Raw genomic sequence first — 22,745 nt, forward strand, 5'->3', positions numbered from 1 at the left:
TCTGTGTTGAGGATAAGAAAGGGGCCACATATTAAACCTGATAAGCTCAGACAGGCCTGCATGAATGACTTACAAACTTAGAGACTGAAAGTAACCACACAGGGTGGTTTGAACACAACAATTTTTAACTAAAAGTGGGACATGGTGGGTAGTCATGTGCTAGGCCTGTAGCTTTCTTGACAAAGGTTAGTCTTTACCTTTGAAATTATCTGTTGCCTTTGTGCATCTAAGATAACATAGCTTTGAAAGGTCAGAGTAATTTTCTTTTTCAGACCCTTCAGTGTACAAACACAGACACCAGTGCACTAGACTACATTGTTATCTTGTTGCCCACATACCATCTCTATGTGCTGTAACTGTTAACTACCCTGTGCCCACCAATGTAAAGGAAGTATTGTTATAGAACCTCATCTATGCTGTTCAGTAGCAGTTGTGGGGTTTGATTGCCTGCCACCAAGAAGTGTGATACCCAATGAAATAGTTTGGTGAAAAAGGAGTTGTTTACTTAAGGCTATACAGATTTAGAGCAATGGTAGATTTCTGCTGTTAAGCCCTGCTTCCTTTAAAACCACACAAGACACATAGTCCTGCCCTCCTTTGCCAACCCAGGCCAGTTTCAGAATATACCAGTCATTGATCTTTCAGAAAAGCAGAACTTGGTCACAGGTCAGCTCCAAGCATCTCTCATGAATCCAGGTGGCTAGGCAGGTCCCATGCAGCACCACCAGCTCTGCCACCATCATCTTCTTTTTTTTTTCACTCCAGACCATGTGGCTCCTTTCTGACTCCTGGCAGACCTTTTCTCTTACACTCTAGACCTCTTAGCAGACCCCCTGTTCCTTCAGCCCACCCTCATTTAAATGCTCGGCCTGGAACTTCCTGAGTGACCTCATATCTGTCCTCTTCTATGATGTGTCATTTTTGCCAGTTCCCCTGTATCTTTTACCTTCTTTTGGATGCCATCTTTAGTCATGGCAAAAGTTCCCAGCGACACATGGACATCTGGAATGGGCATCTGCCCCTCTGCCTCTCATGCACATACTAGATAAGCTCCCCCCACTATGTCACAGTCACATACACAATTTGCCCTAAGTGGCAGCCCTTTTCCCTTTATGAAGGCATGGCTATTAACTTGCCATTGTTATACAATGTATCTTAAATGCCATACCATCTATTGTTTCCTCAATCAAGGATTGTGGGGGTTTTCTCCTATTTTGGGGGGGCCTCAATCTACCACCAATGATTTTTGTGTGAGCCCCTAAGTCTCCTCCTTTGATTCTGTGGACACAAACAAGGGGCCACATACTAAACCTGACAAGCTCATGGGGGGCCTGCATGACAGCCTTACAAACTCAGAGGCTGAGAGAAACCACATAGGATGGTGTGAACATAAAACTTCATAACTAAAAGTGAAGGATAGCAGGTAGTCATGTCCCAGGCCCGTATCTTCCTTGACAAAGGTCAACCTTTACCTTAACTGAGCCCATTGTCTTTTTGCATCTATGATAACATACCTTTGGAATGTCAGAGTAATTACCTTTTTTTCCCCAGATTCCTCAGGGCACAATTTCCCACCAGAGCCCAGAGCCCCTCATGGTTATCTTCTTGCCCAAACACCATCTCTCTGTGCTGTAAATATTACTTGTTAACTTATACCCACAAATATAAAAGAAATATATGTCTATCATTTTACTCTTTAATCTCAGAGATTTTCCCAGTTTTGCTTTCTCCCACCTCCCTAATCTACCTCCAATGAATTTTATGTAACCCCCTATGTCTCCTCCTTTGATTGTAATGTAGAAAATGAGTTACAAAATGACCATTCTCTGGAGCATTTTCTCAATCCCTTGAAATTTTGCTTCCCAGCAATTGTCATGCGTTTGGCTCAAATAAACTCTTATAAGACTTTTTCTTAGGCTGAATGTTTTTTCCTGTACACTATCTTCAGTCTTTCTCCGAAGTCAGATGAAAGTCTTGTGATTTCTGCAAACTCATCTGGGTCCTCATTTCCCCATGGACCCACCTCTCCATGGGCTGACCAAGGTTGGGATGTACCCATTTTACAATCTTCTTTTCTGGAGGGTCTGCTAAATCTATTGTCTTATCTAGTCTAATTAAAAAAAAAAGTCGTTCAATTCCCAGTCAGGGTACATGCTTGGGTTGCAGGCCATGACCCCCAGCAACTGCACATTGATGTTTCTCTCTCTCTCTCCCTCCCTTCCCTCTCTAAAAATAAATAAATAAAATCTTTTAAAAAAGTCTAACCACCAAGTTGAGAAAGAGTTTTTTTAAAAAAATGAAACAAATGCAAAATATTTCCTTGGGGGTGGAAAAACTGGCTATGCATTTACTGGCTTTACTCTGCAACTCTTAGTAATTTAACATTGAGGCTAGGATTCAAAAAACTTTTTCTCTCTCTGCTCTTGTAATTCATTAAAAGCCTTGGTCAGGACACATGCCTGGGTTGCAGGCCAGATGCCCAATAGGGGGCACGTGAAAGGCAACCACACACTGATATTTCTCTCCCTTTCTTTCTCCCTCCTTTCCTGTCTCTAAAAATAAATAAATAAAATCTTAAAAAAATGAAGAAAAGCCTTGCCTTCCATGACTACTCTCTGCTTTGCATTTCAAGCACTTATTTTAAAACTCAAATGTCAAGATTCAGCTTTGTGTCTACCTTTATTACATAAAGTGGTGTAAAAATCAATTACTAACTCTGAAAACCATCAATTTCCAAATGTTATCATGCTACTTCAGCATTATTAGCTTATTGAAATACCTTTAAGCTATTTTCTCTTTAGATTTATCTAGGAACATCTCTCCCCGCACCCTCCCTGATGGAAGCCAAGCTGTATGTTTCATTATCTGCACCTCTTTGTCTACCCACCATCCAGGATGACTGCAACAGCCCTGACACTTCACTCTCAGGGTTCTTTAACTCCCTTTCTGCTAACTGTTTAGCAGTCACTCACAGGCACTCTCAAGACCCTGTTGTCATTTAGAAGGGCTCCACAGCTGAAATCTCAGACTCAGAAATCCTCCCTGCAGTCCTGCTAGCTCTTAACTTCTTTGAGCTTGCAGAGCTAGTCTTTCAACCACACAACTTCTAGTCCAGAATTATTTCTAATTTTCATCTTTTTAAAGTTCCTCATGGCTTAATTTCTTTCCCTTCTCCACTTGAATCTCATTGGTTTAGTAGCATTCTTATCTGTTAAAGGAAAAATCCAACAATCATAAATTTTAAAAACATGTTACTAGGTTTACTCAATGATTCATGAATAGGGCAGCATCCAATCTAACAGACAGAAAGAAGCTCTGAAGAGCTGTATTAAGCATGAGTTTTTTAATAGAACAAAGTGATCAGGTAAAGGAAGTTATAGGGGGCATTTGCTGATTGGGTAAAGCAGGTTTACTTTCCTTAAATGGAGTGAAGGGAAGTCTTGAAGCTGGGTCTGGGTAACTTGTCCTGGGCAAGCAAGCTCTGATTGGTTGATTTAGGCCTTCCTTTTCTAGGGGAGCTGAGCATAGAAACTTAGGTAAATTTTGGTTTGCTGATGTGGTAACTTAGTAGGAGTGACTCCATCTTTGGCTTTAGTTGGTTTAGTACACCTATACCCTCACTTTATGTGACCACACCACCTGGCACTTCTATGGATAAATATTTCAGGCCTGAGATAGGTCTGTCCATCTTCCATTTTCTGATAGTTTCCCTGTCTCTTTTTTATACTAGGCTCTAAACTAGTTGAGAGTAATGTGTGTCATATGACTCTGAATTTCCAGTATATATTACTGTTCTTAGTATTGATCCCCTGATCAATAAATTCATGTTGAATAAATTAATGAGACAAAGAGCAATGTGTATTTTTATTTTAGGTTTAAATATTTGTAAAATATTTCTAGTTCTCAAAGTATCCTATTTTAGGATATTCTCACTCATATTTCTATTTATTAGAAATATCAGATTGTTATAAACTGACTTTTAGATTAGCTTTATAGTAGTATTAATTTATAAACTAAAATGTATTCATTAAAATTATATAGCTCAATGAGTTTTATAACATGTATATACCCACATAACCATCACTAACAGGAACAATATAGAAAAATTCCATCGTCCACAAAAGTTCATTTGTGTCCCTTTTCAGTCAGTCCCAATCCACTTCCTCATAGCCCCAAGCTCCAGTCAATCACTGATCTGCTTTCTGTCAGTATAGCTTCTTTAGACTTTTCTAGAGTTTAATAAAAATGAAATCATGTAGTATGTACTCTATTGTATCTGGCTTCTTTTGTTCACTAACATTTTGAAGTTTATGTGTTGCTTCTATATGCTACACTTTGAGTAGCCATAAAATATTAGTGGACCTTAGGATATTTTTTACTTCTGGCTGTGATGAATAAAGTTATTGTCAATGTTCATGCAAAAGTTTTTGTGTAAACACAGTTTTCATTTCTTTTGTGTAACCACCTAGGAATGAAATGGATGGGTCTTATGGTAAATATATATATTTTATGTTATAAGAAACTATCGAAATATTTTCCAAAATGGTTGTAACATTCTACATTCTCACAAGCAATGAATGAAAGTTCTAGTTGTTCTACTAGAATGCAAAAGTACTTGGCATTTTCAGTCCTGTTAATCATCCCCATTCTACTGGGTATGTAATGATACCTCACTGTGGTTGAAATTTAAAATATTCTGATGACTAATGATGTTGAGAAGTCTTTATGTATGTATAGGTCACTAGTAATATATTCCTCTTGTGAAGTGCTTGTTTTAACATTTTGGCAAGTTTTAGTTGGGTCTTACTGAGTTGCAAGAGCTATGGATAGATATATAATGAATAGTTTCTCCTAGTCTGTAGTTGGCATTATCATTTTCTTAGCAGTGTTTTTTGGATAGCAAAAAATTTTATTTTGATGAAGTCCCATTTATCATTTATTTTCTTTTATGATTCGTGCTTTTGTATTTTACCTAAAGAGTCTTTGCTTACTCTAAGTTTGCAAAGAATCTCTCTTATGTTACAAGCTCATTTTTAAAATTGGTTAAGAAGTAACCAATGAGTCAGTATTGCTATGAGTTTAGCTATCATGGTTTGAAGAATAACACTTCTGATACCAAAATCCCTATACAGTATACTGTTCACTCAATAAATTGTGAACTGATCATTTCAACAGAGATGAAGCTCTTTGAACAATATTTTAAAATTAATAAGTGTCAGATCTAAGATGGCAGACAAGTAAGTGGAAGCTACACTAATTTTCTCCCAGGACCAATCTAGAATGGCAACTAAGTTGTAGATAAAGCATCATGAATAACCAATGGGACACTAGTTGGACAAGTCTTATAACCAACAACACACAGAAGAAACCACTTCACCACAACAAGACGGGTAGGGAGTACACAGGAGGCATGAGAGGGCTGGCTGAGCTCCCATGGATGGCAGTTGAAGCTCCAGAGGGATATATCAGCAGTTGGGGGGACCCACTGAAAATTTGGGGTCTAAACCCCAGGCTGGGCTCCACAGCCTACAGCAGCAGAGCTGGAAAGGAACCCAGATAACACCCAGCTGTGAAAAACTGCATGGTTTCTGTGTGCCAGAAAGAGATGGCTGGGGACTCAGAGAGCTTCTTAAAGGGCCAATGCACATTTCATCTGTAGCCACATACCCTGGGCTCTGGCAAATGGAGGGCAGAGTGGACTAGAAACTGTTGAGGAGAGCCTGGGGTTGGTAGCTCTAGGGAGAGGACTGGAGGGGCAGCTGCCAGAGTTCATGTGCTGAGTCATTCCCCACAAGGCAGAAGCCTTGTTTTTAATCAGGAAGAGCACTCTTCTGCAAGTGGCATCAGCCTAAGGAGAAGTAGAAGCTGCAACTGCATGAATTACTCTGCCCTAACCTGTGTTGCTTAAGTCAGGCTGCTGATTGCAGGTTGAGGCTATATCATTGATTAGATTAACAACAAGGCAGAAAATACAGAGAAGCAGCCAAAATGAGAAGACAAAGAAACAGACACCAAGAGAAAAAATGAGAGAATTCTCCAGAAGAAAACCTAGATGGAACAGAGGCAAGCAATTTACCAGAGAGTTTAAAGTAATGATTATAAGGATACTCAACAGCATGAAAAAAGACATAGAAACCATAAAAAAGAACCATTCATAAATAAAGAATGCAATATCTGGAATAAATAATACACTAGAAGGAATAAACAGAAGGTTAGATGAAGCATAAGATTGAAGCAGTGATTTGGAAAACAAGGTAGAAAAAAAAAACCCAGACAAAGCAACAACAAAAAAAAAGAATTTAAAAACATGAGGAGAGATAAGAAACATTTTGGACAACATAAAGCCTAACAACATCACATCATGGGAATACCAGAAGGAGAAGAGTGAGCAAGAGATTGAGAACTTATTTGAAGAAATGACTGGAAACATTTAATCTGATTAAGGAAAAAGACATACAAGTACAGGAAGCTCAGAGAATCCCAAAAAAGTTGGATTCAAAGAGGCCTACACCAAGACACATTATAATTAAAAGAACAAGGCTTAAAGACAAGGAGGGAATCCTAAAAGCTGTAAGAGAAAAGCAGATAGTTATATAAAAAGGGAGCACCAATAAGACTGTCATCTGATTCCTTAACAGAAACATTTCAGGCCAGAAGGGAGTGGCATGAAATATTCAAGGTGATGAAAAGAAGGGCCTACAATGAAGTCTATCTTACCCGAAAGGCTATCGTTTAAAATCAAAGGAGAGCCCTGGCTAGTGTGGCTCTGTGATGTAGTGCTGGCTTTGAAACCAAATGGTTATCAGTTTGATTCCCAGTCAGAGCACATGTCTGGATAGTGAGCCAGGTCCCCAGTAGGTGGTGCCTGAGAGGCAGCCCCACATTGATATTTCTCTCCTTCGCTTTCTCCCTCCCATCTCCTTTCTCTAAAAATAAATAAATAAATAAATAAATAAATAAATAAATAAATACTCAAAGGCAATTTAAAAAAAAAGGATAAATAAAAAACTTCCCAGACAAATAAAGCTAATTTATTGGAGATTGTGAACACCAACCAGTATTGCAACAAATGTTAAAGGGCTTGCATGAAGAAGAAGAAGAAGAGGAGGAGGAGGAGGAGGGAGAGAGGGAGGAGGAGGGGGAGGAGGAGGAGGAGGAGGAAGGAAAAGCAGAGGAAAACAGATAACAATGAAATGGCACTAAATACATATCTATCAATAATCATCTTAATTGTAAATGGCTTAAATGCTCCAACCGAGAGAAATAGGGTAACTAGATGGGTAAGAAAACAAGACCCATATAATATATGCTGCCACCAAAATACCTATCTCATATTGAAAGATACACACAGATTAAAAGTAAAGGGATGGAAAAAGATATTTCATGCAAATGGAAAAGAAACAAAAGCTGGGGTAACAGTACCTTATCTGACAAAAAATAGACTTTAAAAGCAAGGCTATAGTAAGAGACAAGAAAGGAAATTTCATAATGATAAAGGGAAAAATCCCACAAGAGGATACAACCCTAGTAAATATTTATGCATCCAACACAGGAGCACCTAAATATGTGAAGCAAATCATGAGGGACATAAAGAGAGACTGACAGAAATACAGTCATAGTTGGGCATTTAAACACCCCATTGACTTCAATGGCTAGATCTTCCAGAGGAAAAAACAAGGAGAGAGCAGCCTTAAATGGCATACTAGGTCAAATGGATTTATTTAATATCTTCAGAGCGTTTCATCCCAAAACAGTAGAATATATACACTTATCAAATGCACATGGAATGCTAGGATAGACCACAGGTTAGGACACAAAAAAGTCTCAATAAATTTAAGGAGATTAAAGTTGATACATTTAAGAAGATATCACACATCTTCTCTGACCACAATGCTATGAAACTAGAAATCAATCAGAAGAACAACACTGAAAAACATGCAACGACATGGAAGCTAAATAACATGTTATGAAACAATTAATGGATAAACAACGAGATCTAGGAAGAAATCAAAAGATACTTGGAAACAAATGAAAATGAGGACACAACAATCTGAAATCTGTGGGACACTAGAAGGCAACTGTTAGAGATTCATAGAGAGAGATTCATTATAGGTCTATTTGAAAAAATAAAAATAAAAAAGAAAAGGAAAAGAAAATGCTAAAACAAACAATCTAACTTCACACTTAAAGGAACTTGAAAAAGAAAAACAAAGCCCAAAGTGAATAGAAGGAAGGAAATATTATTACCAGAAAAAAGGAAATAGGGTCTATAAAATGATACAAAAGATCAATGAGTCCAAGAGACAGTTCTTTGAAAAGGTAAACAAGATTGACAAACTTTTAATCAGACTCATCGTGAAAAAAAAAAGAAAGGACCCAATTAAGTAAAACCAGAAATGAAAGAAGAGAAGTAACAACTGACATCAAAGAAATACAAAGGATTGTAAGAAAAGATTGTATGAACAACTATATGCTAGCCAACTGGATAATCTGGATAAAATGGATAAATTCCTAGAACATATAGTCTTCAAAAAATAAATCAGGAAGAATCAGAGAATTTAATGGACAGACTATACCTAGTGAAATTGATGCAGTAATAAAATATAACTCTCAACAAACAAAAGCTCTGGGACAAATGTCTTCACAGGAAAATTTTCCCAAACATTCTAAGATGAAATAACATCTCTCCTTCTCAAACTATTTCATAACATATGAGAGAAGGGTAGACTCCCAAACTCATTTTATGAGGCCAGCATTATCCTAATTCCAAAACCATAAAGAAACTACAAAGAAGGAAAATTATATGCACTATCCCTGATAAACATAGATGCTAAAATCTTTAACAAAATAGCAAACCAGATCCAGCAATACCTTTAAAAGATCATACACCATATAAGTGGGATTATTTTCAGGGATGCAGGTTGGTATAATATTCACAAATCAACAAACTTGATATACCACCTAAACAAAATGAAGGATAAAAACTACGTGATCACATCAATAGATATAGAGAAAGCATCTGATAAAATCCAGCACTGATTTATGATAAAAACTGTAAGCAAAGTAAGATTTGAGGCAACATACCTAAACATAATAAAGGCCATATATGACCTTTGCCAGCATTGCCAGCATTGAACTCAATGTGTAAAATTATACGCACTCCCCTTAAGACTGGTAACAAGACAGGGATGTCTGCTTTCACCTCTCTTATTCAACATAGTACTGGGATTCCTAGTCATAGCAATCAAACAAGAAGAAGAAATAAAAGGCATACAAATAGATATGGAAGAAGTAAAATTGTCATTATTTGCAAATGACATAATCCTGCATATAACAAAACCCTAAGGATTCCACCAAGAAACTAGTAGACCTGATAAATGAATTCAGCAAAGTAGCAGGATACAAAATTAATATCCAGAAATCAGTTGCATTTTTATATGCCAATAATGAACTAACTGAAAGGGAAATTAAGAAAACAATCCTATTTATAATTGCTACAAAAAGAATAAAATACCTAGGAATAAACCTAAACAAGGATGTAAAATACCTGTATTCAGAAAATTATAAGACACTGAAGAAAGAAATAGAAGATACAAACAAGTGGAAGCACCTACCAGGTTCATGGGTAGGAAGAATTAACATCATTGAAATGACCATATTATCCAAAACAATCTATAGATTCAATGCAATTCCTATCAAGATTCCAAGATGTATTTTGCAGAAAACTAGGACAAATATTTCAAAAATTTATATGGAACCACAAAAGGCCACACATAGCAACAGTGATCTTGAGAAAGAAGAACAAAGTTGGAGGAATCATGCCAATATCAAACTATACTATAAGATCATAGTAATCAAAATAGCATGTTACTGTCATAACAACATCAGCCACATAGATCAATGGAACAGAAGGAGAGCCAAGAAATAAACTCACACCTTTATAGTCAATTAATATATTTTTTAAATATTTTATTTATTTTTATAGAAGGGAAGGGAGAGAGAAAGAGAGGGAGAGAAACATCAGTATGTGATTGCCTCTCATGTGCCCCCTACTGGGGTCCTGGCCCACAACTCAGGCATGTGCCCTGACTGGGAATCAAACCTGCAACCCTTTGGTTTGCAGGCCAGTGCTCAATCCACTGAGCCACACCAGCCAGGGCTATAGTCAATTAATATTTGACAGAGGAAGCAAGCACATACAATAAGCTAAAGATAGTTTATTCAATAAATGGTGTTGGGAAAATTGAACAGAAGTGCAGAAAAATGAAACTACCTTATCATACCACACACAAGAATAAATTCAAAATGGATCAGACTTGAATGTGAAACCTGAAACCATAAAAATGGTAGTAGAAAACATAGGCAGGAAATCTTGGAAATTGCTTGTAGCACTATTTTATCAGATATATCTCCCCAGGCAAGAGAAACAAAAGAAAAAACTAAACAAATGGGACTAAATCAAACTAAAAACTCTTTGAGCAACAAAGGAAATCATCACCAAAAATAAAAAGACAACCCACAGAATAGGAGAACATTTCACCAATACATCTGACAGGTATTAATATCCAAAATTTATAAAGAACTTACAAAACTCAATACACACACACACACAACAACAACCCAATTAAAAATGGACAAAGGACCTGAATAGACACTTATGCAAAGAGGACATACAGATGACCAATAAAGATATGAAAAGACTCTCAACATCACTAATCATCAGAGAAATGCAAATTAAAAGCACAATGAGATACCATCTCACACCTGTCAGAATGGCTATCATAAATAAATCAACAAACAACAAGTGCTGGTGAGGATGTGGAGAAAGGAGAACCCGTTTACACTGTTGGTGGGAATGCACATTGGTGCAGCCGCTATGGAAAGCAGTATGGAGATACCTAAGAAAAATTAAAAATGGGTCTGCTTTTTGACCCACCTATCCCACTTCTGGGAATATATCTGAAGGATCCAAATACTAATTCAAAAGAATGTAAGCATTCCTATGTTCATTGGAGCATTATCTACAATCACCAAAATATGCAAAAAGCCCAAGTGCCCATCAGTAGATGAGTGGATACAACAACTATGGGACATTTACACAATGGAATACTACTCTGCCATATAAAAGAAGAAAATTTTACCTTTTGTGAGCATGTGGATGGATCTGGAGAACATTATGCTAAGTGAAATAAGCCAGTCAGAGGAAGACAAATACCACATGATTTCGCTCATATGTGGAATCTAATAAACTGAACTAACAAGGAAAATGGGGACAAACTCAGATGGAGAGCAGGATGACAGCTGCTAGGAGGGAGAGGAGGTCAGGGGATGGAGGGGTTGAGCAAAAAGGAAGAAGGACTCATGAACAGTGGGTGATTGCTGGGTCAGGGGTTATAAAGGGACTAAATGGTAATGGAAAAATATACAATAAAATTTAAATTAAAAATTAGTAATTATTTCTAAAAGTGATGATTAAATTTATTCTCAAATATACAGCTCAAGTGAGCAGAAAATGAGAATACCTAATTTCTCAGTTTGGACTGTATTAAGGCTTTCCTATTTGTCAATATACTTTTTAAAAAAGTGTGTCATTCTTATTTTCTTTCTTTTGTTTTAAAAATAGTTTTGAGTCTCTCAGAATGTGACTTTTGTGTTTTGTATCTTCCTTCCTTTATATATTCTCATCCCAGACAGCTTTTTCTATTCCCCGCCTCTTTTCTTTCCCCTTCCCACATCCTTTTCCTTTCTCTTTTTACTTCTGTCTTTACTTCTCCTCTTTCCAGTATATTTTTTCTCATTGATTTTATCTTCTAAAATGACTTTGTGAAAAACCTATACATATATAAACAGATACTTTTATGCATTCAGAATTTATTGACTAAAGTTTTATACCATCTACTCACACTTTTGAAGATAAGTTGAATGTTGAGTTGAGTGCTTTATGATTCTTAAATACTAACCAGATAGGTTTTAAACTGAATTTTGTCCTTAACTGATTCTCTCTCTACTACCATCTAGTAGAATCAACAATTTATTTGATGATTTGGGAGAACTGTTCTTATGTATTTTTTCTTTTTTTAAGATTTTATTTATTTATTTTTAGAGAGAGGGGAAGGGAGAAAGAGAGAGAGAAACATCAATGTGTAGTTGCCTCTCACATGCCCCCTGTTGGGGGCCTGGCCGGTAACCCAGGCATGTGCCCTGGCTGGGAATCCAAGTGGTGACCCTTTGGTTCACAGGCCGGTGCTCAGCCCACTGAGCCACACCAGCCAGGTCTGTATGTTTTTCAATAAGGAAGTTTTGCTGATGTTCCCTTTCAGAAAATATGGTTCTTTCATAGTCCATTTTAGAACATCTTGCAAGACTCATAAACTGTTTCATAAAATGCAAACCTACAAAAGACATTGTCCCCTAATCTTTAAGTCTGCAAAAATTCTTTAATATTTCCCATTGCTTTTCTTAATGCAGCAAAGTCATTACTTTTATTTTCCTTTTTTATTTACCCCATCATCTATCTTGATTTTTTAAAAAATTTCATTTCCTTCTCTATATGCATTTTTTACTCTCTTTATATCTTTACAAATTAGATAGCACAAAGATTAGTATTTTGGCATTTTCTTTCTTATCTTTCTTATTAGTTTTTCAATATTCCTTATATCTTAATGTAAATTGAACATTAACATTTGAACATTTACATTAAGATATAAAAATCTTATAGCATTGCTAGGGCATTTAAACTAAACCAACAGAATAATAACTCCAATAGTAGTAAGACTTGGAGACAACATTGTTGAATATACAACTGAATTATGAAATAACTGCAAATAAAAAATCATTAAAGTTTCTTGGTGTTATTTGGGATAAAATTAATTGCTCTTACTAAATATAAATAAGCAAAAACTGAATAGGAAGTATAGTATATTATCCTTTGTCTGGGTAGCTGTGGTGTGTTGGGTAGAGAAATTGAAGAGATGATGGGAGGAAGTGATAATGGATGGAAGAATGTTGGAGAAGAGGTGAGGATGGGCCTAACAGAGTTTTCTCTTCTGTCTTGACCTGACCTGTTGAATTTGTTTTTATTGGATCACACTACCTCCTATTGCCACAGCAGGTGAGTCAAAGGGACCATTTTTAGGCATTTTTTTTCTTTCTACTACAGTCTAGCTTGGGAGTCTATGGAAGTCCTGGGTTCCTTCCTTACATAAAAGTTAGAAATATGTGCTCTGAGGTTGTGAAAAGAAGTTAATATTTTATTTCTAAATGTTGGTAAATCTAATACATTGCTACTCAAATATAGTCTGTGGACCAGCAGCATCTGTAGCATGGACATCACCTGGGAGCAGGTTAGAAATGCAGAATCTCAGGCCCTACTCTGCTCTACTGAACTACAATCTGCATTTTAACAAGATTTTCATGGGATTCACATGTACATTAATGTTTGAGAAATACTGATTTAACATACCCCTATAGGGTTTCATTTATTCCCAGGGTGCCAGTAATTTCCTGGACTGAGTTTAATTGAGGTTGTGCTTGCTCTTAATTAATCCACAATCACATTTAATCCCAACAACAAATCTTGGAGATACATTAATCCCTATATTAGATGGAACAGTGAAATAATTTATCCAATATCACATAACTAGTACGTAGTTAAGAAGTTATACATGAGTCTGATTAGTTTCCAAGTCTCCTTTTCCACTACACTCTATTGCTTTTTCTTGAAGTTAATCATGAGTGATTATTTATGCATTAGGATAATAAAGCCCATTACAAAATAAACATTGTTAAGGAGAGCCTTATTGAGTGTATGAAAACAAAGAAGTCTGTCATTCAATCAGAGATTATTTCAACTAGTCTTTCATACTTATGGTAATAAAGCAAATAAGACAGAGTGAAGCATCATTGGTCCCTGGCTTTGGTGTAACTTGGGGAAATGAGAGGACTGCATAGTGTTATACCCACTCTTCAACCTGCCCATCAGCTGACTTGCATCTTCTTGCTGCTGAAGAAGGTTCCATCTGTTCAAGCCTGTGTTGAGCCAGGTGCTAAGAACAGTACTGATTGTGTTATGTTGAGGCTGTCCATACGTCTTCATGCAAACCATAGTTCAAGAGCTGTAAAGCTATCTGCATTCTCAATTCATCAGATTATTTTGAACAAAGTCAGTGCCAATAGACTGTTTGAATGCTTTATATTTTTAAAAGAATGTAGAATTTATGGCCTCCAGCCAAATTACTAAGAAATAGTGTTGTTGTTTTTTTTTTCAGAACAGCTATACTTTCCAGGGAGATGTGCAAGTGAATAAACCCCATAAAACACTGGAGATGGCCCTGATCATACTTTGTTCTTGAAGAACTCCACTCAAATGCAAAAAATTGAGGATTAAATCCAAAGCAACGGACATTTGCTTTGAGGCTGGAGGGTCCTGTGTCACTTTAGCTCTGTGGTTGTAACCTAGATGGACTTGTTTCAAGCTGGTTCACAGCCAGTGGGGGCTGTCTATACCACACTAGAATTCCTCGGGGAACTGGATAGTGCTTTAAAATGAGCAATAGATTAGAAGCATGAAGTGAGTGTGGGGCATGTCCCAGTATCTTAGAGTAGACCTGAATGTATACATGGTGGACACAGTTTTTAGTTAGGTAAAGGCTGGGGAAGCAGTAATATTTCTTGATGGATTTCAGGCCTGTTTTCACACTTCAAAGGACTCTTGGCTCATTCTTTCATAGGAAGTGTGAGTTTGTCAGTGGAGGAGACCAGCCTCGCCAAGGTCTCTTTCCTTTCCGCTGTCGGGCCCTGCTTTCTCTAAAGTGATGACCTTGAGGGCATCCAAGCTTAGGGGCTTCTAGAGCTGTATTGGCTGCCTGGAAGCGGGGCCTGATAGCGGCGCCCTCCTCAAGCCTCCGCAGTCACCAGGTCCTTCCCTCCTGCTGTCTTTCTGACATTAACACTAAGCAGGGACTCTGGGATGAGGGAGGAGCCCCAAGGACTGATTAAGTTGGAGGTCCCACCCCTTTGTTCAGAGGCAGCCCAACTCAGAGTACTCACCCTCGAGAGTAAAGCTTTTTGCATTAAAAAAAAAATAGGAGAGAGACAAACCCATTCTAAATGTCAGTCCAGTATCCACAGGGGCTAGCGACAGCAGGTAATTAGAAGCAATTAGCTGTCCGCCTGCCGGGAAGTCGGGCAATTACCTTTTTCTCTCTTCCTCTTCCATCCTTTTTTCTCCCGCAGAAGCGGTAGAAGTGCTTTGCTCTGTAAGCAGCTATGTACTCCGGGTTGGCATAGGAATGAGGGATGAATTGAGCAGGGATTCCGTCTCCTCCTCCTGCCGCTGCGGTGGCTGCCTGCGGAGCAGTGCATTGTGGAGACTGAGCACGCTGCAGCTGCTGGAGCTGCAGCCCCGGGATCGCGCGGCAGGGAGCTGTCCGAGGTGCTGACTTCCCCGGCTTGCAGCCGGCCGGCGCCCGGCGCGCGCACCTGCACCGGACCCCTCCAAATCCTAGCCTTCCTCCACACTCCGTCTGACTGCCTGCCTTTCTTTACCTAGGGCGTAGCGGCTGGAGGAAATCATGGTGTTCGCTCCAGGTACACCTGCACCTTGCTTTTTCACCAGGTGTCCAGGCGGGGAGCGGGGAAGAGAAGGGAGAAAGTAGGGAGGGAAGGCCTTTACCTAATGGCCCATCTGCGCGTTTCCGAGTTACAGTCTGTGAGGGAGGAGCTGATGATTGCCCCTGTGCGGAGTCTTCATCCCTCTCCCCAGTCCTACCCCATCTGTCCTCTAACAATCTCTAGCCACCGTCCTGTCGCTGCTCTTCCCACTTAGCTCCTCTACATCCCATCGGGGCTCAGGCACCCTGAGAACTGGCACCTTTGCCAGGCGCACAGGCGCCTACATGGGCAGGATGGTGGAGACATGGGGCAAAGAATAGTGGGCTTCGGGCTACTTCAGCGGGAATCTCCTTCACTGCCACTTCCCCCTCTACCAAAGTGGCAAAGTGACCCGGTTTCTCCTGACCTAAGGGGAGAAGTGGGTGAAGCCCAGGAGAGTGGGACGAAGGGTGGAACAGCGATACTCCTTAAGGAATTAGACCTGAAACTCCGGCGGGCTAGCCGAAGGCTGCAGCACAGAGGCTGCTACTGCGGCACAGCTGGCGGTTGCAGTGTCTTTCTGGAACTGGCAGTGAACGACTTTGGTCTCTTTGGTGCTATCTGTGGCTACAAGTTGGGGAAGTCAGATCTATCTGCATTTGACTGGCTTACCAGTGTGTGCGTGTGTGTATGAAGACATGGATGTGTGTTTCAGATGAGGTCAGAGGGAGTTAGGGAACAGTTGGGAAAGGGTGGTCATTGTTAACATACTGAAGTCCTTCTAGAGGTAGATACAAAGTCTTTCCCCCACTTCTCTTAAATTCCAGCCCCCGCTTTCATTAAGGACTGCTGTGGGGGGAAAAAGAGTAAGGGAAAGAGTAGAGGGGCCTAGAACCCTTTAACTATGTCATGCTTTAATTTGAAAGGTTGTTTTGCATTTGTTGTGGCCATGGATCTCAGATGGTTGGGGAGGAAAGGTATTTTTAAAAAGGGAAGAATTGAGTCTGGGCTTCAGAAAATTCAGTCAGGGAAACTTGAACAGAGGAAGTTGCATTCCCTCTTCTACAAATTATGATGCTAGCTGGGGAAGCAGTAATGTGTTTCTGTCAGTTTTGACACTCACCACAAGCCATGTGACTCAGAAGAATGAATGCCTTAGAGAAAAGTCAATGAGCCCTACCTCTGTCCCCCAAATAACTCAAAGGAATAAATTGTTCTGCATAGTGGGGAACACTCAATCAACATGGCATCAGTGAAGCTGGAAAACAACAGTTCTTTGATATATATAAACTATTTAACACTTGTACTTTTATGCCTTAGCTCATTTTATCTTTAAATTACCCTCTGAAGTAAATAATATTATACCTATTTTACTACCTCCAGGGAGGAGGCTGAGTTCAAATAGTTTTTGCCAGCCTCAGCTGGAGTTTTCTGACCTCAGATTCTGTATCTTTCCCCCTATCTCTTAGAGCCTGTCTTCCTGAAAAAAAAAAAAAGCCCCATCAGTTCTAGAGGTGTTTCCTTTTTTGGTTCAAGGTCAGATGTAGCCAAGGGGAAGTGTCCTTCTATTTCCAAAGTGGGGAATGGGCTGGTGTTGTCCAGAGTAAATGTTGTTCGGTGATGTTAACTCAGCATTTTCTAAAAGCATTAAAAGGCCCGTGCAATGAGCAGCAGGAAATTTCTGGAGTTGACTGATTTGGCTTAAGCAGACTACTGTTTGGATAGGGCTTTACTTTTCCATTTTTCTTCTAAGTTTTGTATTAGATTTTTTTCCTTTAGGGAAAGTAGAAGTTATTCATAACTGTCAGACATGGCATAAATTTACCTGGATAAGGTATGTGAAAAACTTTTTGAGTCATTTCATCATTACTGAGTTTCTCTTGAAAAATCATAAACATTTGGGACCAATAGAATCAGGGTGCTAAAAATATGTCAACTTATCTTCTCATCTACTGATCATATGTTTTCTAAATTCATATACTGATATTATTTGAAAGAAAATCAGAACAATACATTATTTTTTAACTTTTCCAGCTTTTCAGATTTACAATCTCATTTCTAGAACTGTTGTTCTTCTAGATCTCTATAATCTGGGGTATCCAGATATTTTGTAGTAGTCAAGGGAAATATGCACCCCCCAGATCTTTCTCCAAGCCAGTTTAATGCTCAGGAAAGAAGGACAGATGAATGTGTTATGATCACTCCAAAATTCGTACAATGTGCTTGATGATCCAAGATGAATAAAACAATAGACTAACAATGAGCTGTTTATAAAATTGGGTCAGTGAGTACTGTGTTTTTCAAAACCTACTTTAGCTTTTTGAAATTTGATAAAGGGAAATAAGAATCCTGAGGTCTAGTTCAGGCCTTCCCTCAGTGGACTGGCCACACTTTGAATGGTCTGCTGACTTTTTGCTTACATTAAAGGCCAAAGTAAAAAGTGACAGATTCATGGAGCAAGTTTCAGTCCAGATGGACAATAGAATGAGAAAGGGATAAAATGAGGCCTTACGTAACTCTAGCTAGGATTCACTCTTATCATAAGTTATAACATATTCTTACATTGTCTCATTTCAGTTAGTTTACAGACTGTAATCTATAGGGATTATTTGGGCAGGGTCTTTGATGGTTTCTCACTTTGCACAGGGCACACAATTTGATTCTACACTTTCCCTCTTCTTATACCATTCCTAGACTTTGTAATTTAGGAAGATTTTAATTTTGTGCACCCCAGCTTTTAAAACCCTTAATGGTGAAAGGCCATAAATAGTAATCATTTAAGGATTCAGTTACTGGGAGCCTATCACTCATTTCTTCTTTCTTCTGAAGGAATTATACAAAATCAATAATAGTTAAAAGAGGAGTAAAGTATAAATATATTAATTTCTATATAAGTACAATATATTTCTAAATACTGGGTTAAATAAATTAAGCTGGGGCACATGGCTGAGGTAAAAAGACCAAAATGAGGCCCCTTGCTTTCTTTTTCCAAGTCTCTTATCTACTTCTCATTCCTTCCCCTCAAACTGAAGGTGGAATCTTTCTTTCTGGAGCAATATGAGGAGATTTAGAAACATACCACCACAGCCAAAGGAAAGTAGATGACACAACCAATATGGAAAAGTATTTTGGCTCCTGTACCTAATACTAAACTGACCCAGGCTACTTAGTATGTTGTTGTACAAAAGCTTCCATTTGGGAGGGACAAAAAGTTCTGTGAGAAAGCATCTGGACTTCTTCTCACTTTGTGCTCAGTTTTGTGGGGAATTCTTAGCAACTTGGAAAAGTCAAAGTGAAAGAAAGGAGGAAGACCACTGGATGTTGTTGCTGAAAGTAAAGAAGTCCACAAGAGTGTGTCAGGGCAAATCTTGGCCTATTGCAGGAAGAAAAAGGATATGCTCAGAAATGCAAATGTCTTCCAGTGCCATGTTTCACCCAAAGAATTCCAGACTCTGAACAATCTGATTACAACTCGCATTCCCTAGAGGAAGAGTTAATAAAGAATAGAGTGTGGTGGAGAGTGTGGACAGAGTTTTCCTTATCCCTGGACCATTCTTAACTGCTTCCAATGATTAGTATACACTTCAGGGATTAATGTATCTCCTGTGGATGGACCTAATACATTTTAACTTGTTTGGATTGCCTTCAAGTATGATGTATTGTACATGAAAAGATCTTTCTTCTTCTGCACAGGAATTAGGCAGAGTATTATAACGAGGATATCATGAGAAATAAAAATAGTGTAATTGTAAGCAATCAGACAGCGTGCACCTTGACTTCTAAGTTTAAAATTTAAAAAATTTAGCAACAATAGTTAGAGAGCTATCAAAAATATTTAAGAAAATGTTTATTACATGATAGTTGTACCTTTTATTTATTTATATAAACTAATTCCTAACAAGTCAATCAATAAGTTTTATAGCAGACTATCTTACCTGTAAGGTTTACAATCTTCCCACCCAATAAGTTGTCTTCTGTTGGCATAGATTTTTTAATTTTTATTAAGTTATTATGAACAATTTACATACAAGTAAGTTTACTTTTTGATGAACAATTCTAGGAATTTTCACACATGTGTAGGACTGTGTAATGACTATAGAACAATTCCATTGTTCCAAAAAATTACATCCAGCTGCCTCTTTGTTGTCAAACTGTTCCCCCCTCTACCTCTATCCCTCTGTTACCACTGACCTGTTTTCCATTCCTATATATTTGCCTTTTCCAGAGTGTCATGTAAGTGGAATCAATGCAGCATGTAACCTTTTGAGACTGGCTTATTTCACTCAGTATAATGCCATTGAGATTCCACCTATGTTGTTGCATGTATCAAGAGTTCATTCCTTTTTATTGCTGAGTAGTATCCCATTGTATGTATGTACCTATAATCATATATCTTTTTCCCCCATCAAAAGACATTTAGGTTATTTTCAATTTTTGGTGATTATGAATAAAGCTGTGATAAATATTCCTGTACATGTATGTATGGACATAGGTTTTAATAAGTGTAGGTTAAATGCCTAGTCTTAGCAATACTGAATCTATGCTCTACCATTCTTCAGAAGGATTGTCTCATTTTGCATTACCACCAGCAATGTATGAGAGCTGCAGCTGCTCTGCATCCTTCTCCTTCTGATAACAGTGTCAGGATATTTATTGTTATCTTAATTTGTATTTCCCTAATGACTAAGTGGTTTTGATAGTTTTCTTTTAGGTGCTTATTTGTTACGTGCATAGCTTCTTTGGTAAGGTGTTTTTTCAAATCTTTTGCCCTTTCAAATTTTGGGGGTGGAGTGGGTATTTGTTTTTTTTATTGTTGAGTTTTGAGAATTCTTTATGTATTGTGGATACAAATCTGTTGTTGGATGTGCGATTTTGAAATATTTTCTTACTACCTTTTTCAGAGCAAATTTTTAATTTTAATTTTAATGCAGTGGAATTTATCATTTTTTCTTTTATAAATTTTGCTTTTGATGCTATATCTAAGAAATTTTTGCATAACCCAAATCAGGGAGATTTTCTCCCATGTTTTCTTCTAAAAGTTTTATAATTTTACATTTAGATTTAATTATTGGATTAGATGCCCACCCTCATTACTTCATCTAAATGTGATTGTTTCTTAAAGGCCCCAACTTCTAATATGATCACATTTGAGGTTAGGGTTTCAACATAATAATTTTGGAGGAACACAAACATTCAGTATATAATAATTTGATTTTTGGATATAGCGTGAATTGTAGGCCAAGTTTAATTTTTTTTTTTGTAAATAAATGTCCAATTGTTCTAATACCATTTGTGGAAAAGACATTATTTCTCCATTAAATATCCTTTGCACCTTGTTAAATATTAATTGGCTATATTTGTGTAGGTCTATTTTTAAAATTTTTATTCTATTTCATTCATCTACATGCCTATCCTTCCACTAATGCCACATGTATTGATTATTATAGTTTTATAGTAGGCCTTAAAAAGAAGTAGTAAGAATCTCTCGACTATGTTCTCTTTCAACATTATTTTAGCTATTGTAGTTCCTTTGCCTTTTCATATAAATTTCAGAATGAGCTTGCCTATATCTACACAAATCCTCCTAAGATTTTGATTGGAATTTCATGAACTCTATTGATCGGTTTGTGAGGAATTAATATCTTAACTATGTTGAGTCTCCAAACCATGAATGTGATATATCTGTTTAGGTTTTCTTTGATTTCTTTCATCAGTATTTTTTAGTTTTTAGCTTCTAGATCTCACATATATTGATAGAGTTATACCTTAGTATTTCTTTTGTGGAAAGTTATTGCAAATGGTATTAAAAACAATTCAATTTCCAAAAATTATTGGTAGTATATAAATATGATTGATTTTTGCATATTGACCTTATTTCCTATGATCTTGCTTAGTTTTTGCATTAGTTGTAGTAGCTATTTTAAAGATTTCTGCCCTGGCTGGCGTAGCTCAGTGGATTGAGCGCGGGCTGTGAACCAGGCATCGCAGGTTCGATTCCCAGTCAGGGCACATGCCTAGGTTGCAGGCCATGACCCCCAGCAACCACACATTCATGTCTCTGTCTCTCTCTTTCTCCCTCCCTTCCCTCTCTAAAAATAAATAAATAAAATCTTTAAAAAAAGATTTCTTAAAAGTTTTTATGTAGGTAATCATGTTGTCTGAAAAACAAGGGTCATTTTATTTCTTTTCTACTTTTATGGAATTTTGCATTAGCTAGGACTTCTAGTACATTATTAAATAGAAATAGTGAGAATGGACATATTTGTCTTGTTCCAATCTTAGGGGAAAGCATGCAGTCCTTCACCATGAGGTATAATGTCAGCTGTAGGATTTTTTGTACATGTTCTTTACTGGGACAAAGAAGACACTTTCTAGTCCTAGTTTGTTGCTAGTTTTTTTTTTAAACTCATCAATACTTGTTGAGTATTGTCAAATGCTTTTTCTCCTTATAATGATATGATCATGTGGGTTTTTTCATTAGATGGTTAATATGGTGAATTACAGTGATTGATTTTTAAATGTTAACTAGCCTTACATTCCTGAGATCATGATATCACTTGGTCATGATATTCTTTTCATACACTAAAGGATTCAGTTTGTTAATAATTTGTTGAAGGTTTTTTTGGTCAATATCTATGAGAGATAATGGTCTATAGTTTGTTTTTCCTGTACCACCTTTGTCCAGTTTTGATATCAGTGTAATGCTGCCCTCATAAGTGAGACGGTAAGTGTTCCTTCCTCTTTGAGTTTCTGGAAGAGATGGTCTAGAATGGAATAATTTTTTTCCCTTAAATGTTTCATGTGATTCATCAGTAAAACCATCTGGGACTAGTATTTTCTTTGTAGAGAGCTCTTTAAACATGAACTCAATTTGTTTAATTGACCATTGATTTAATGGTTTAATAGGACCATTTTGTTTATCTTGGGTGAGTTTTAGTATCATTTTTAAGGAATCACTTTATTTCATCTAATTTATTGAATTTATGTGAGTAAATTTATAATATCCTTTTATCATCTGTTTAATATGTGTGAGGTCTATAATGATATTACCTTTTTATTTCTGAAACTTGTAATTTGTGTTACTTCTTTTTTTTGTCTGCTTGGCTACAGTTTTGTCAAATTTTTTTGTACTTTCAAAGAAAAATCTTTTTGGT

At 37.4% G+C, this 22,745-nt stretch overlaps 1 protein-coding gene across 1 annotated transcript in view; it reads left to right on the forward strand.

Moving 5' to 3' along the window:
- The first annotated feature begins 15,292 nt into the window (after positions 1–15,292).
- AKAIN1 (A-kinase anchor inhibitor 1) overlaps positions 15,293–22,745 on the forward strand; it is a 66,930-nt gene continuing 59,477 nt past the window's right edge. The window contains exon 1 of the mRNA XM_045850237.1: positions 15,293–15,588. Within this exon, the coding sequence (XP_045706193.1) occupies positions 15,573–15,588 (16 nt within the window). The 5' untranslated portion in view covers positions 15,293–15,572. The remainder of the gene's footprint in view (positions 15,589–22,745) is intronic.

The sequence above is a fragment of the Phyllostomus hastatus genome, unplaced genomic scaffold (assembly GCF_019186645.2).
Source record: "Phyllostomus hastatus isolate PE091 unplaced genomic scaffold, TTU_PhHast_1.1 phas_contig_80, whole genome shotgun sequence".
Classification (NCBI taxonomy): Eukaryota; Metazoa; Chordata; class Mammalia; order Chiroptera; family Phyllostomidae; genus Phyllostomus; species Phyllostomus hastatus.